The sequence below is a fragment of the Etheostoma spectabile genome, chromosome 21 (assembly GCF_008692095.1).
Source record: "Etheostoma spectabile isolate EspeVRDwgs_2016 chromosome 21, UIUC_Espe_1.0, whole genome shotgun sequence".
Classification (NCBI taxonomy): Eukaryota; Metazoa; Chordata; class Actinopteri; order Perciformes; family Percidae; genus Etheostoma; species Etheostoma spectabile.
In genome coordinates, this window is record NC_045753.1 from 7,617,034 (window position 1) to 7,631,570 (window position 14,537).

A 14,537-nucleotide genomic window follows, 5' to 3' on the forward strand; every position below is an offset into this window, starting at 1 on the left:
TAGCGTTGCTTCCAGGCCCCGGCAAGTTTGAAGAAGAAAACGTGGAGGACCACACGTATTCAAAATCTAAATTTCAGGAACGGAAGTCTTCTTCTTCGCCCAGAAAAAGAAAAAGCATATTGAAAAGAGCAAGAGACCGGCTTTTGAAGCCTGAAGGTTACCGTAGCTGTAATACGTAGTTTGAACTGTGAGGTGCAAGAGAGTTGATTGCAATATATGATCTCAACGCTAGATGGCAGACATTCCTACACACTGGACCTGTAAGGCTCCAGGGCTACCTAAGCAGCTAATCCAGTCTTAGTTCAATGCCACCATTTCTTAAATGTATTTATTTTCTGCATATGGCAACTACAGCATGGTTATGGCATCTTTAAAAGACTAAGAAAGGTTGTAGTTATAGTTGAAAAAAAAAAATGAAATATATATTGTTGCTGACAGGCATAAAGGGTGACCAATAGCATTGATTTACGAAAGAGAATTTAAAGCTACTGTATAGTGCGTAGCTTCTGTCTCCTCAATGAGGAGCTGCATCCGCGTGATACAAGCCTTCCGTGATTACGCACCACCCCCTGCCCTCCTCCACACAGTTACTTGTAGCCGAGGAGGACAAGGAGGATTAAAAATAACATGATGGACTCTTCAGAAGAGGTAATTATCTTCACTCGAGCTGCTGCGAGCAAAAGTCACCGGACGACATTATCTCCTGAACATAGCCATACTGAGAAATACAGAGCGAGTTGTGTGGAGCTGATAGTCTTAATTAGCTTTGGATCAACTCATTTGGCAATAGCTTGACTGTATCGGGTGTTCATTAATATCAAAAAGTTTAGTACTAAAGCTTTAAATAACAAAATATGGACATACAAGGTTTCTGCCACGACAGCAACAATATGAGACACCACACACTTCGGACTAGTGTAACCACCAAAATCTAATTCTCTCTCTCTCTCTCTCTCTCTCTCTCTCTCTCTCTCTCTCTTTGCTTGTCTTCACCAGAACAGTACCATCTGAATAACTCGGCTTACGGCCATTTGGCCAAGGGCTGCCACACCCGCAGAGGCAACCACAGCACAGTAGGACTCACATATACCTCCCTCAAAGCTGTGGGTAAGTCGGACACACACACACACACAACAAACACACACACACACCACACCACACCACACACACACAACACACACACACACACACACACACACACACACACACACACACACACACAAACACACAGATGCTAATTCCAACCGACACAATAACCTTTAGGGTACAGTAGGCAGCAGACAGTACACAAGCTGTTAAACAATGAGGGTCTCTTTGCCTCTTGGCAAACAGAGAACTGATCTTAAAGAGGAGCCCACGCTGTTCCTGTGGTGTGACCGCCTCTAAATGTGACTGAGTGATGGTCTGATTACAGTAGACTTAGTCCACAGTTCCTTTTATGGCCTACAGACAAGCCGAGGGAACAGTTTAATCAGAGTTATAGCAGAAGAACCTTTGTTTTAATGATATTAAAACTTATTAAAGATAAGATCACTGAACTAAATACATTTTAGCAGTGTAACCAAACAGCACAGGTCATTGTGAAGGACGCATCTCTAATACATGTACAGTATTTCATGTAACACAACCTATGGGAGCAGCACTGGAGCTTTTGGGGGGGAAGAAACTACTGGGCAAACGTGATGGAGACTATGTGACTAGTGATTTTTCTCCCTTTGATTTTAACTACACAAAAATAAAACTTTAACTTAAAGGAAGGTTCTTTCCCAACCTTGGTCTTTTTGCATGTCATTATTTCAAACAGTTATATGGTAGCTGCTTTCCCACCATTTAAATGTCCAAATTTGACGTGTGAAATCAAATGTATGCACTGCGAGTAGTTCCCTCAAGGATTCCCACAATGTCCATTTCATTTGCATCATTGTTGCTGCAACAATTTACAATAAGGGTACAAATTGTATGGTTAACTAATACATAACTCATGATAATTTAATGCATGAAATACTGTAGGATGTTTCACGAATTCAGACCCATGAATTTGCTCTGCCTCTCTGACAGCAGAAAAGTATCAGCTCATAGAAATATAAAGCTATTTGTTTTAAGCAAACCTTTCTTGATGATTTGTTATAGTGAGCAACAGGAAGTGATGATCCATCCTGCATCGATTCATGCATTTAATCAGTGGTTTTCAAGGTAGAACCATTTGTTTTGACTATAATTCAGTCCATACATAACTTTTCATACACTTTCTGTAATAATAATAACCCTATTAAATGGGGGACCGTGGGACTAAATCAAATCAAATGGGGGTCCGTGGTTGTGTCAGTGTTGGGGTCATTGACTTGAAAAAGTTTGGAAACCACTGCATTAAATCATCGTGAGTCATGTTTTAGTTACACATTACTTAAGTATATGATTTATACCCCTATTATCAAGTGTTACCCTTTTAACTATATATTACACTAAGCTTCACATTTAATAGATATTTTAAATATGTTATGCAGTAGGGATGCACCGATGCCATTTTTTTTTAAGATCAAGTACAACTACTTATATTTGGGTAATTGTCGATACCGAGTACCAATACGAGTACTTAATAATCCCTCTGTGGTCCGAGGGTGTTTTCAGACCCACAGATGATTTTGGCCTTCTCTGATTTTGTTTTGAACAAAGCAGTATTTTCAAAGCACCATTCCTTTTTCTATTCATAACTCACTGCCTGGGCCTGGACATTTCCCCGGGCTAATGTCAATAAAATAAATCATATAATTCCTAATATCAAAAATTAATTAGAATGAAGAACGCAAAGTCCAATGACGTCATTCACGTGCATATTAAGTGCCTATGTGGATTTACCGATCCAGTAGAGAGGGTGGTTAGTTTACACCAGCAGCAAAGTTCACAAGATCTTGACCAAAATGTAAAGACATGTGGCAAACTAGAACAGTTAAAACAGTTAGACTACACACCAAGAGCACACCAAGAGCTTTCGTTTCAGCCAGTTTGTATAAAAATTGTTATTTACAAGAGTAGAACTGTGGTTGTTAAGACAGCGCTGTGTAGAAACCGCATGCAGAGAGAGCCGATTGAAATATGGCTTGTTTAGGCCTCTTAGCTGATGCGAGACATTGGGCTAACACCACTACTCCAACAGGCTGTTTATGTGCTTTTTCACAAAGCAACTTTGGAAACACCATTTCTGTGATGTGGTGACGGCTGGGAATCTCTCGGCTCCAGTACACTGACAAGACGTCGAAACCCAGTATTATTAACAACTGGCAATGGCTGGTCGTCAAGTGCAATCATGCACTGAGCAAGAGCCTAGTTATTTTTTTTTACAGCCAAACGGCTGGCATTGCTCCTCTTCCGTTGCCTATGCCTGCTTGACGGAGAAGTTATTATCACATTGCTATGAGGTGGTATCGGGTGTGGTAGTATCGGAGTACTTTTATGACTAGTGCAAGTACATGTGCTTCGCATCGGACTGATCCACGATACTGGCATTGGTATCAGTCCATCCCTATTATGCAGCACTACATCAGTCATGGTCACAGGCTAAAAATATGCTTTATCTTATCACAAATGTACATAAATCTATACAATCAGATTATTTATAATTGTCTTTATGCACAACAACTTTCCTGAATGTAATTACATTACATTACATGTCATTTAGCTGACGCTTTTATCCAAAGCGACTTACAAATTGCTAAATATCAGAGGCTGCCCACCTCTGAAGGAACTAGGGGTTATAAATGTGGTTTCGTAAGAGATGTGTGATCCTTCAAAGCTACTACAGCTTGGAAAAGAGACTGCAGGGGTTTTTACCAGGTGAATGTACTGGACAGTTTCATGACGGCAAAGGTCACACACACATGTTGTTGTCATTGAAAAGTAGTGGGTGTAACAGTGTATTCCCCAGGTATCACATTAGAACAAAACAATCCTCTAAAGGGGGGCTAAAGGCAAATCACTGCTTGTCAGGGTAGATTTGAACCGGTATAATCCATGGAAGGTTGACTGAGATTCATTTTCAAACAACAACAATCTTTACACACTGTACATGCAATACATTTACAATTGGGAGATGCCCAAGGCTTCTACAGACCTTTAGCTTCCTAGCTAATTGATGTTGAGTTGGTTGTAAACATCATCTCCAGATCACTTATTATAAAACAAAATACGCACTACATACAGGCTACATATGTGCTGTTAAAGCGTACCTCTTGCCAAAATGCAACCTAGGGTCTTTTTGTAAATGGACCCGAGTCAAACTTTCGTTTAAAAGCATAATTAGGACTAAGCGCCACTTTTAAGATTGACCATATTCTCGTTTTTGGTCAAATAGGCTTTTCAATGGGAGTGCTAGGGGCACCACTATGATTGCATCAAGATCACTATTTTTAAAACACTAAGAAGGCTCGACTCGACATGAAACTTTGCTCCAAGTATCACCAGGGGCTCTACACGTGAACAGGAGCATTGAGAATATTATTTATGGTCACAGAGTTTACTAAAAAGAAAGGTTTTAACAACTCACTTTAGCAGTTGGTTTTTCCCGCTTGCCGCCATCTTGGCGTTTTAATAAACTCTATGTACACAAACAATGTTCTAATGCTCCAGTTCATGTGGAGAGCCCCTGGTGATAAAAATAGGGATTTTGATGCAATCATAGTAGTGCCCCTAGCACTCACATTCAAAAGTCCACTTGATCGAAAACGAAAATAGTCAATCTTAAAAGTGACGCTTACGTCCTAATTATGCTTTTAAACAAAGGTTTGACGGAGGCACATTCCCCAAAAGACCCTAGGTTGCATTTTGGCATGAGTTACGCTTTAAAAACGGAGGTTAAAAAGTCGCGGGTTATTTGTCGGTATCCTCACCAGTTAGTGATCCATGTAGCAGAAAAAATGATTTAAAAAAAGACATGGCCTTCCAAACGATCCGTCCTTGTCATCATACATCATCCATACAGCTTTACCAAACTGTCTGCAAACAGGATATTCACATATTATACTTAATATGAATCAGTAGGTGAATCAGTTGTATTATCTATTTACTTTAATAGTAGCTTCTGACAACAACAGCTGTTGTTAGTGGACTCCGGCTTCTGGACAAACAGGATGAAACGCACACAGAGACAAGGGTACTGTTCATGTAGCCAGGAAGCTAGCGGCAATGACCTCCGTTTTTACTTTGTTTAAATAATTCTCTGTGACATTCATGCTAGTCCATGACACGCACACACGCACACACACACTCTGGACTAAGGGCGAGGGTATTTATAACCCTTCATTGCAATGTCCCTGCATCCTGACACACATACCTTTACCTCCATCATCTCCATTGCACTCCTCACTTCCTCCCTCCTCATTCCTCTCTCGCCCTTCTGCCCTCTCCTATTCCAGCAAGAGGACTACTACTATTTACCTTGTGGGCATACACCAATTGGAAATACTTAAATCACCAGCTTTCCTCTTTGATCTTCTTCAAACCCTCCCCCTCATCCTGACCGCCCTGACCGGTTGATTTTCTAATTCTCTCTATGGGTGTAATCTTTCCACTCATTTAAAGTGTTTTTTCTGGACAAGAAATTCTTATTTATTTGTAATGGGAGAAAAAGTTGTCAAACATCTTGTTGTGCTTCTGATGGCCATTTAGAGTGAGAAACATAATTCTTTAAGTAACATTTATTGTATAATGGTGACAGTGTTGTAATGTAACGAAGTACACCTACCAAAGTTGTTTTCTGGTAAGATACTTGTACTTTTACTCAAGTATTGCTTATCAAGTAATACTTTATACAAGACTGACTGGTGAATGCTGAACAACTGTAACAGTAACTGTAACAGAAGTAGAGATGAGTCATAAAGTCAAACTGGCTCGGTAATGTCAGTTCTAAAAGCATGAAAACAACTGCCAGTCTCTTCAAATTTGTATTTATTTTTTGTCCCAGATAACACTGTTTTTTGTTGTATCACAAAAAAGTTTCTAATCAAAGTCTGTATTTAAAGCCCAAGCGGAGGATGGGTCAAACTAACACGGGACTTTCACCCAAGAGACCGCTGTTTGCGTCCCGTGTGAAACCATAAGTTATTTTAACTTAACAAACGAAACAAACTCACTAACCATGATCTTATTTCTAACCAAGTAGCTTAGTTTCAATTCACAGCATTAACCAGGTGTTTAAAACTGTAAACATTTCACAAAGTGTGCCTGGAGCTGATAGGACGTGTAATTTGGGACAAAATGGGTTTCCCTGGAAATGTAATTGAGAATGCAGTTTAGTTGTTTGGGAGTGTAATTGTTTAGGAGACGTGGTTGCATTAGCCGCCAAAAGCTAGTGGTCGTGCCAGACCAAGTGAGGCGGAAGAAGGAAAAGCCCTGAGTGAGTGTTTTAAATTTGAAAGTGGGTTTTACAGTATATAAATTCTAGTTGTCCTTTGTATAAATACGAATGTGTATTTTCTTTTTTTCAAAAGTTTCTAAAATACTTTGAGGAGCAAACGAAGACAACATAGCTGACAGGTTGGAGCTGGGAGGTCGTAGCATAAATGCATCGCGGATTAAGTGTGATTCAGTCATCAGTGTTCTTACAATGACAGACTCGGTGTTTACACACTGAAAGTTCATTTTAGGCTACATCTGTGTGTGACTCAAAACTGCATCTGACTGTGACAAATTGAAAACGACTCTAAACAAGTTTGAGGAGGCCAAAAATAGCATGTACTGCTATACTGGCCTAATTGCTGAAGGTTACAAACAGCACATACTGCATTAAATCAAAGAATGATTTCAACTTTTTGTTATTTGTGTCGCTTTGGCGATCGTTTGTACCAATTATGATAGTATTACCTGCTAGGAACAGGCCAACATTGTTACAATGAACTATGATGGGGTTAGGGTTAGAGAAAGAAACAGAAAGAAAAGAGAATCGAAAATATTTCAAACCTATCTCAATTAACTGACCTAAAATGTCTGTCTCCCTCATTGCACTGAAAGACTGTTCACACAAACTACAGTACATGAACCATTACAATTAGACTTTCCTTTATCTAGTTTGACCATCAGGGCGTTTTCACACCTAAAAGTCAAAGTCAAAGTTGAGAAAGTTTAGGAAATCCTTTTACCAGTCACAGTCTTTTTTTCTTTCAAACGTGTCAGGCTATGTGGCAAACCTGCTTCTGTTTCATTTTCACATACAGTAGAAATGATGTCCAAAACCAAAGATGTTTTTCCAATAACTATTCCAGTATTGGCAATGCCTCCGATATGGACTAAAATGCTGGTATTGCCGAGCACGCACAATTTGGTACCACGTAATATAGCCTTAAAAAATATTTATAATTTGAAGTAGTTTATTTATGATCTTTTTTCGTTATGACTGAGGGCATTTTCACATCTGTCTCATTTGGTCAGGACTTTTCAGTATTGTCTGAACCAAAATAGCAGGTGATTAAGGTGCCTTGGACCACGGTCCAGAACAAAAGACCAAAAGAGGTTTGTCTTGGTCTGGACCAAACTGAACCATGGTTTGGTTCGTTTGCTATATGAAAACACTGGAACTACGTGGGGAGAGGAGGAGATTAGATATTGAATTTCAATTTGGTCCGACAAAAACATCAAAATTCAATTAGAAAACACTCACAAAAATGCCGACATACGAAAACGTACATTTCTCGCAAGTACTGTGCTTGTAGAGTGTGCTAAGCTTGCATTTGGTGCTGATGCTGTTGCTGCTGGTAGTAACAACATAATAACACAATCAGGATTTCCTCATTCACTTTCATTCATACGGAAAAGACTACCGGCAAAAAATGCCAAAGTGACAACCCGCCAACGTCACACGCCCGTCTACTCACCGAAGGGAGACGCAACACACGTACGTAGTGACGACATGACTAGCAAAATCACTATGTGAAACCAAAAAGAAAGGGATAAAATGTTTACAATTTAATCAAACACTAACGTTGGTTTCGGACCTTGGTCCAGACTTTTAGGTGTGAAAACGCCCTGACTGTCAAACTAGATAGCCTAATAAAGGAAAGTCTGATTGTATTGGTTCATGTTTAACCTGAGCCAGGCCATACAACGATAGCAATATACAGCTATTAAAAAATTTACGGTAATTATGTCATTATTTTTTAATTTTTAAACGCGCTAGTAGGCTATAGAATCGGTACTCTGTATCAACTGATACGCAAGTTCAGGTATTGCAATTGTATCGGGAACATCTCTATCCGAAACTTAAAAAAAAAAAAAACTTGTATTAAAGTTAAATGATTCTATCACTTACTGATAAATGCTCTGTATAGATGTAACTTTTTCTTACCCACCCCTTTTCTTGGTTACAGCGCACACCGCGTCTCGTAGCTACTACAAGAGTTTCCCGCTCATGGACTTCTCCCAGTACCAACCTGTGGCACCTCCTGCCTTCCAGCCTGTGCCTGTTCCGCCCAAAGAGAAATCCTACGTCCACCAGTCCGCGTCGGCGCACCATGATCTCCACGCCCCCCTCTCCATCTCCATCCCCTCCAACCACCTGGAGCACTCGCGCCTCCCCAAGACCACCACTCACCCGCTGCTCTCCAGCTCGGCCTTCAAAGCCTGGGAGCCAACTGGCCGCCACGTCCACCGACAGGCCTCTGCCCCGGGGCACGCCTCCTCCTCCATGCACAACTCTACCCGGAGACATGCCTACTCGACCCGGAGGCACGAGAGCATAGAGAACATGCCGGATCTCTTTAGCCAGCCCTATGGAGGGATGTACGGAGGAGCTGGAGGGGGGGCAGGGCAGGGGCAGCATGTACAGGGGCAACACCCATCTCAACCCTCCTACTACCACCACAACAGGCAGAAGAGTTACTCCACTCACAGTACAACTGAGGTGACCGTCTGAGCGGCAAGTCTTTAGAGAGCAGCGTGCTGAAATGTCTCATACTAACAAAAACCTTTGGTCCTAGCTTAATGCCAGTTAGGGACAGTTAGCCCAACAAGTGAGAGATATTAAACACATTCAGATTTACAAGATGAAAAGGGGGATTTTGATAAATGGAAACAGTGAGATTCAGGAGATAAGCAGCATAACAAAACCACCAGTCTTACAGATAATGCACTCAGCTTGTAAAGATTATTCTTGGAGTCCAGCAAGGGTCTTGTGCATTGCTCATATAAAGCATATAGACTGTGGCTGAAAGGAAATCAACCACTCTCAGGCTCCTATACTGTAGGTCCTACAGAATCTTACAGGTCTTTATACATTCTCAACGAGTACAGCTTTTGTGGTTTCATTGTGGTTGTACTGACCTTATAGGAATAGGGATAGGAGAACTGAACAACTTTTACATGTACCAGCTCTTAGGGAGCAAGCTTGATTGTGTCTGTGAAGTTTTTACATGATGGCTTCCTGTCAGATTTAGCAGGAATGAACAGAGCATTTGTGGTAACTCCAATTACATTTAGGAACAGTAGGTCCTCGGTACATGTTGCTACAAAATAGCAACGTGACTCATGGTTAGGTTTGGTTGTTAAAAACATTCCAGAATAAACTGTATCCAGAGGCCATACTTCCTAATTTTTTCAATTAAAAACAGCCATTTAGTGCTATCATCTATCGTAATGTAATCAATTTCTGCGGTTCATCTACAGAATTTAGACCTCAGGAACCATTCAATTAATACAGTTAATTTGGAGGAACACTGAAAATCCTTTACGTTCATTGGCCACCAGTAGAACTTGCAAAATCATTTAAACAAATAATGTCCTTTTAAACCGATACCACTCTCAAATCTGTATGCTAAATAAGAAACTTCTGTCAGCTGCCAGTTAGCTTAGCTTAGCAACGGTTACAAAATACTTAGGAGCGCAGTCTTCATGCTAGCTATGCTAACGGCCTAATGTTGGTAGCTTTACATTTACCGTAAAGACACAAGGGTGGTGTCAATCTTCTCATCTAACACTGCAAGAAAGCAAATAGACATATTTTCCAAAATACTAAACTGTTCCTCTTAGCTACTAAGTTACCATTGCATGGAACAACAGGGACGTGTAAGGGGAAATTCAACAGAAACATGAAGTGAAAAAGTGACTATATTCCTGTAATAAATACTGGAATAATAAGCTTCTTATCATTTGCTTTTTGGCACAGACATGAGATCATACTTTCACTAAAATGCTTTGCAGTGCAGTTTCAGAGTTCTTAACAACTCCAGTGAGTGCGGTTTATTCTGTAGTCAGATTTTGAAGCACAAATTAAAAAATTGTTATTGGTTGGTTTGTGGTATTGGGCAGTAAAAATCCTACTTATTTTAGGCATGAATGGAATATAAGGGTTTCTAGTGACATAAATTATCTCAATGTAACACCGTACAAGTTATTTATAGGCCCCGTAGATGCCATGTGTGTATTTCTTTGAGAATTCCCTCCTGTTCTTCTTGTAAACTCTCTACTACTTTGCATCTCTCGGTCTACCTCCATGCACAGCTGTTTTGTTTTTTGTTTATATCCCTCTCGGCCTCTCCCACCCTCTTTCCATGATGAAGCGCTTTGCATTCTGTACCATCAGGCCAAGTATACAGGGACAGCATCCCTGCGGTCACATTAACTCGACGGCGAGGACAATGCCACCATCATGTCAGCTCCCATCAGCCTCCATCCCGTCCAGAGAGAGGGAGAGGAGAAAAAAAGAGGGACGTTGCGGGACCCAGAGGCTGGGACTCTTTAGAAAAGAAGACAAAGAGAGAAGAGAGAAGCGAAAATAGTGAAAAACAAATGAACATGGCCACATGTTTTCTTTCCCCAGGGAATGGAAAGGGACGGAGTCATTGTGGATCTGGGTCTCTCACTACTAAGCTGTCTGGGTCATAACTCAGAGTGTGTGGACGTGTGTGGATGCCTGTGTGCAAAACCCCCAGGCACCATTACAGGGGAACTCGCTGAGGCACTTCCAGGCCTGAAGCGTTACACATGTCTCATCTTGTCTCGGAAGCCTGTACCGCAAAGGACAGTGTGTGCAGAGCTGCTGCAATGAACACGCAACAGTTAATGCAAAGGTTTATGGCTGCAACACCCTCAGGAACTGCACAATGAAGTGAGCTGTTAACGACGATTGCACGTGTGTCCAGAAGCGTTTCCGTAAGGGTCTGTAACAGGTCCAACATTTGTCCTGAAAGAGCAGAAGAGAAGATTTTATTATGATAAACTTTTTATTTGATTATTGCGTGAAGTGCTTTTCTCACAGCTAAATTAAGAGTCATAATGATCGGACACAGAGCCAAGAATATAACACAACAATATTAAATAACCAAACCCCCTCTTTGCCGCTAAACTACACCCATATAAACATCATAAAGCCCATTATATAACTTCAACAAATTTGGCCAAATCAAATTCAGGTGGCAACTTTGACACACACAGATACACAGGTGCTGCCGCTGCCGTGTTTTCTTTAAGAATATGTCTAGTACATTTGAACAATGCTATTAAGTGGCACGAGATAACCACAAATACTGTAGATATCTGAAAATAGGAGCTTTTACAATGGAATCAGATCAGTCTTTCTTCTCACTGCCAAAATCTGCCTCTCCACAACATCCACACACAGCGCACCACACAATGTCTCAAAGACAGATCTCGTCAGGGGATGTTTTATAAGCATCTTGCTGCAGACGGGGCCCATTTCAACCTATAATCACCGTCTTTCTCCGATTTCTACTCTACAACATATGTTTTAACAAGTTTTAGAAAATGAAGCATTAGGACTACTGTGACTAATGCTTTGGTCAAAAAACCAGCACTTCTCTCTTTCACAAACACATCTCTTCTTCATAAGTTTGCTCGCGATTTGATGCAAAAGTCATTTTGGCATTACCAATGCAGCAAAGGATCTTGGGCAGGAATTATTTCCTCTCAATGCTTGATGTTGTAAGTTAAAATGTTGCTCAGACACAAAATCTGTTTGTTTTTTAATGAGCAATAGACGTTAAGTTCTTTGCCGTAAACAAGTGCTTCCAATGTTTTCTTGGTATGAAATCATGCATTTTCCCCACCTAAAACACTATTACCCCTCTGTTCTTGTCATCTATTCGTGATAAATGTTTCTCATCTTGTGTACATTTAAAATTCAATCTTTTTTGAATGTGAGGTTTTAGGTAGTGGAAACATCATTGGAAAGACCATGTGTTCTGCTTTATTTCTGAATATTGTGTAAATATGTGGATTTAATGGACTTTTATATATATATATTTTGTTTGAATAAGGGCTGTATGAACTAAGTCATTTTAAGTCTAAGAGTACTTATTACAATTGCTGTCCGATTTTAACAGATTATTTCATGTTAAGGATTTTAGTAACATGAAACATAATGCATAGAGAGATACTACATTAGCTGAGCTGTGCAATTTTCTAATGTGCAATAGAGGAGGATAAAGAAGGTCTGCTGTACTGTCTGTCACATTATTGCAGTGGGTTTTTACATTAGTGGCAAAACACAGTGACACCAGTGAACTGCAGTTTAGGACAAAGTAACTATAGAGCAGACAGGGTGGTGTTTCTATAATCGATTACACAATACTGGCTGATATAGTAATTTGACTTGCAGTGAGCATGCAACGGTTGGATGAAAACTGGTTTGCAAACGCAGAGTGAAGATTGTAAAAATTAGCGCTTTGTAAGGATACTAGGCTGTGCAAAAGAGTTTTTTTTGCACCAAATGAAAGGAAGGACATCACCCCACTTTGCCACTAAGAACCTCTGCAGGTTACTGTCTTGGAGTATCTTATAGTGTATGTTTAACAAAGGAATATATAAGAGAAAAGATCAATTAAACATTTGTGATAAATGTATAAATACAAATAAAGCTAAGTTAATCCAAAGTGTATTGGTTAATTAGCTAAAAATGTGTATATACTGTATGTACCTGTACTTCTTATTACAACAAAACAGCTCATTTTTACCCAAAATGTTCCACGCATAGAATTGTTTAGCAACTGATGCCCTTTTGAAGATATGTCATATTAAAGATTGTAAAACCAATGCAAGGCTTTGGTTAGACTTGTGTTTTTATCGAAAAAAAATTGACTTTTGGTATCTTTGGGGCAAAACACTCACTAAGCAGCAGACACCTTAATTGGGTCGGCGAAATGCTCAACACATGAAAGAGACAAAAAAACTCCCCGCAGTCAAAAAACTAAATGACAGCTTGACAGCAGTCAGTTGCTCAAAACATCATGATGAGCCAATATGGATTTAAGAGCCAATTTGAGCTCTTTAATAGTAAATAGTGCTATAATTAACAGTTATCTATTGACAGATTAGAGATTGAGAGCTGTTTCCCTGTCAGCCACAGAGTACATCCTTAACATTGTCCCAGCTGGGATTTGAAGCAGCGACAATCACAAACATGTCCCAGTAACCACCAATTCACCGTCAATTGGACAAATGTAAACACATTAAAGATGTATGTCGCCTTGTTGTATCGGGGCAGAAACTAGCAGCCGCCGCTGCAGTGAGCCTGTACTGCCATCCTGTGGCTGCTCCTGATGCTACATGAACACACAACTTTTGTAGTAGTAGTAGTTCGTGGCGTCCTTACATTTTTAATTCTTTATTCGACCAATTTTAATACAAATTAAGACCTTAGTCGATTTAAGAGAAATATAAGTGAATTTAGAGTCCTTGTGCATGTACATAAAATCAAATTTGAGACAATTTAATACTTTTTAACAAACAGCAGACACTCTTTAAGTATTATCAAGTAGAAGGAATAGCTATAGATTAAACAATATACATATTCAAATTACAATTACAATCAATAATTCCATAGAAATGACAATAAAGACAATGATGGCAAAAATATCTTGTTTTTCTTCAAGGAGCGATGAATGGCCCCGCAGCACTGCAGGTAAGTGGCTGTTTGTATCAACACCTGCTGCACATGTAATTTACTATATAGTCGTTTAAATACAAACTATACAAAACTTCAATATTCAATGTTTCCAGGTAAAATTGTTGGATATAAAACAGGCTGTCTTTACAAATTCAACAAATTCAAAGTCTTGTCAGGTAAAGTAACTGAACAATAAACAAGTGATTGGTCTTGTATTTAAAAAACAAAAACAAAAAAAACAATGTGGTCAGGAGATGATCGTGGATAAAGAGAAGCATCTCAGAGGTTACACACGTGTACACTACAGACAACCCATTAGATTTGGTCAAACTGTATTTTCTACAGTTGAATACAAAGACAGGCCAGGGGAACTGTTTTACTGTTTTACCTTCCTTTTGACTTTGACTTTCTCTGGCCTCGCCCTTGGAGTGCAGTCCTGACATATTAATAACCACAGGAACAAAATCAAAACACTGACTGGCTGTCCAACGTTATACGTCATAAAGACATCCAGGAAAAACTCTGCGTTACACACAGAGACGGGGCTCAAGTAGTAGGAGCTGAAAAATAAATGAAAATATTTGTGCCATAATGTGTAAGTTGTAATATATTTTTAATTCAATTTCAATTTAATTTATAGTATCAATTCATA

General features: G+C 39.7%; 2 protein-coding genes across 3 annotated transcripts in view; one reads left to right on the forward strand and one right to left on the reverse strand.

The window, feature by feature from the left end:
* Nucleotides 1–13,028, forward strand: part of shisa8b (shisa family member 8b) — a 39,368-nt gene extending 26,340 nt beyond the window's left edge. Inside the window, exons 3-4 of the mRNA XM_032501636.1 lie at nucleotides 997–1,107; nucleotides 8,355–13,028. Coding sequence (XP_032357527.1) covers nucleotides 997–1,107; nucleotides 8,355–8,899 — 656 coding nt within the window. The 3' untranslated portion in view covers nucleotides 8,900–13,028. The remainder of the gene's footprint in view (nucleotides 1–996; nucleotides 1,108–8,354) is intronic.
* Nucleotides 13,029–13,687: 659 nt separating this feature from the next.
* The window catches only part of LOC116670922 (desumoylating isopeptidase 1-like), a 3,891-nt gene continuing 3,041 nt past the window's right edge, over nucleotides 13,688–14,537 (reverse strand). For both annotated transcript variants that reach the window (XM_032501643.1, XM_032501644.1), the window contains exon 6: nucleotides 13,688–14,537. This exon is cut by the window's right edge and continues 824 nt beyond it. The gene's annotated coding sequence lies outside the window, so the exon portion shown is untranslated.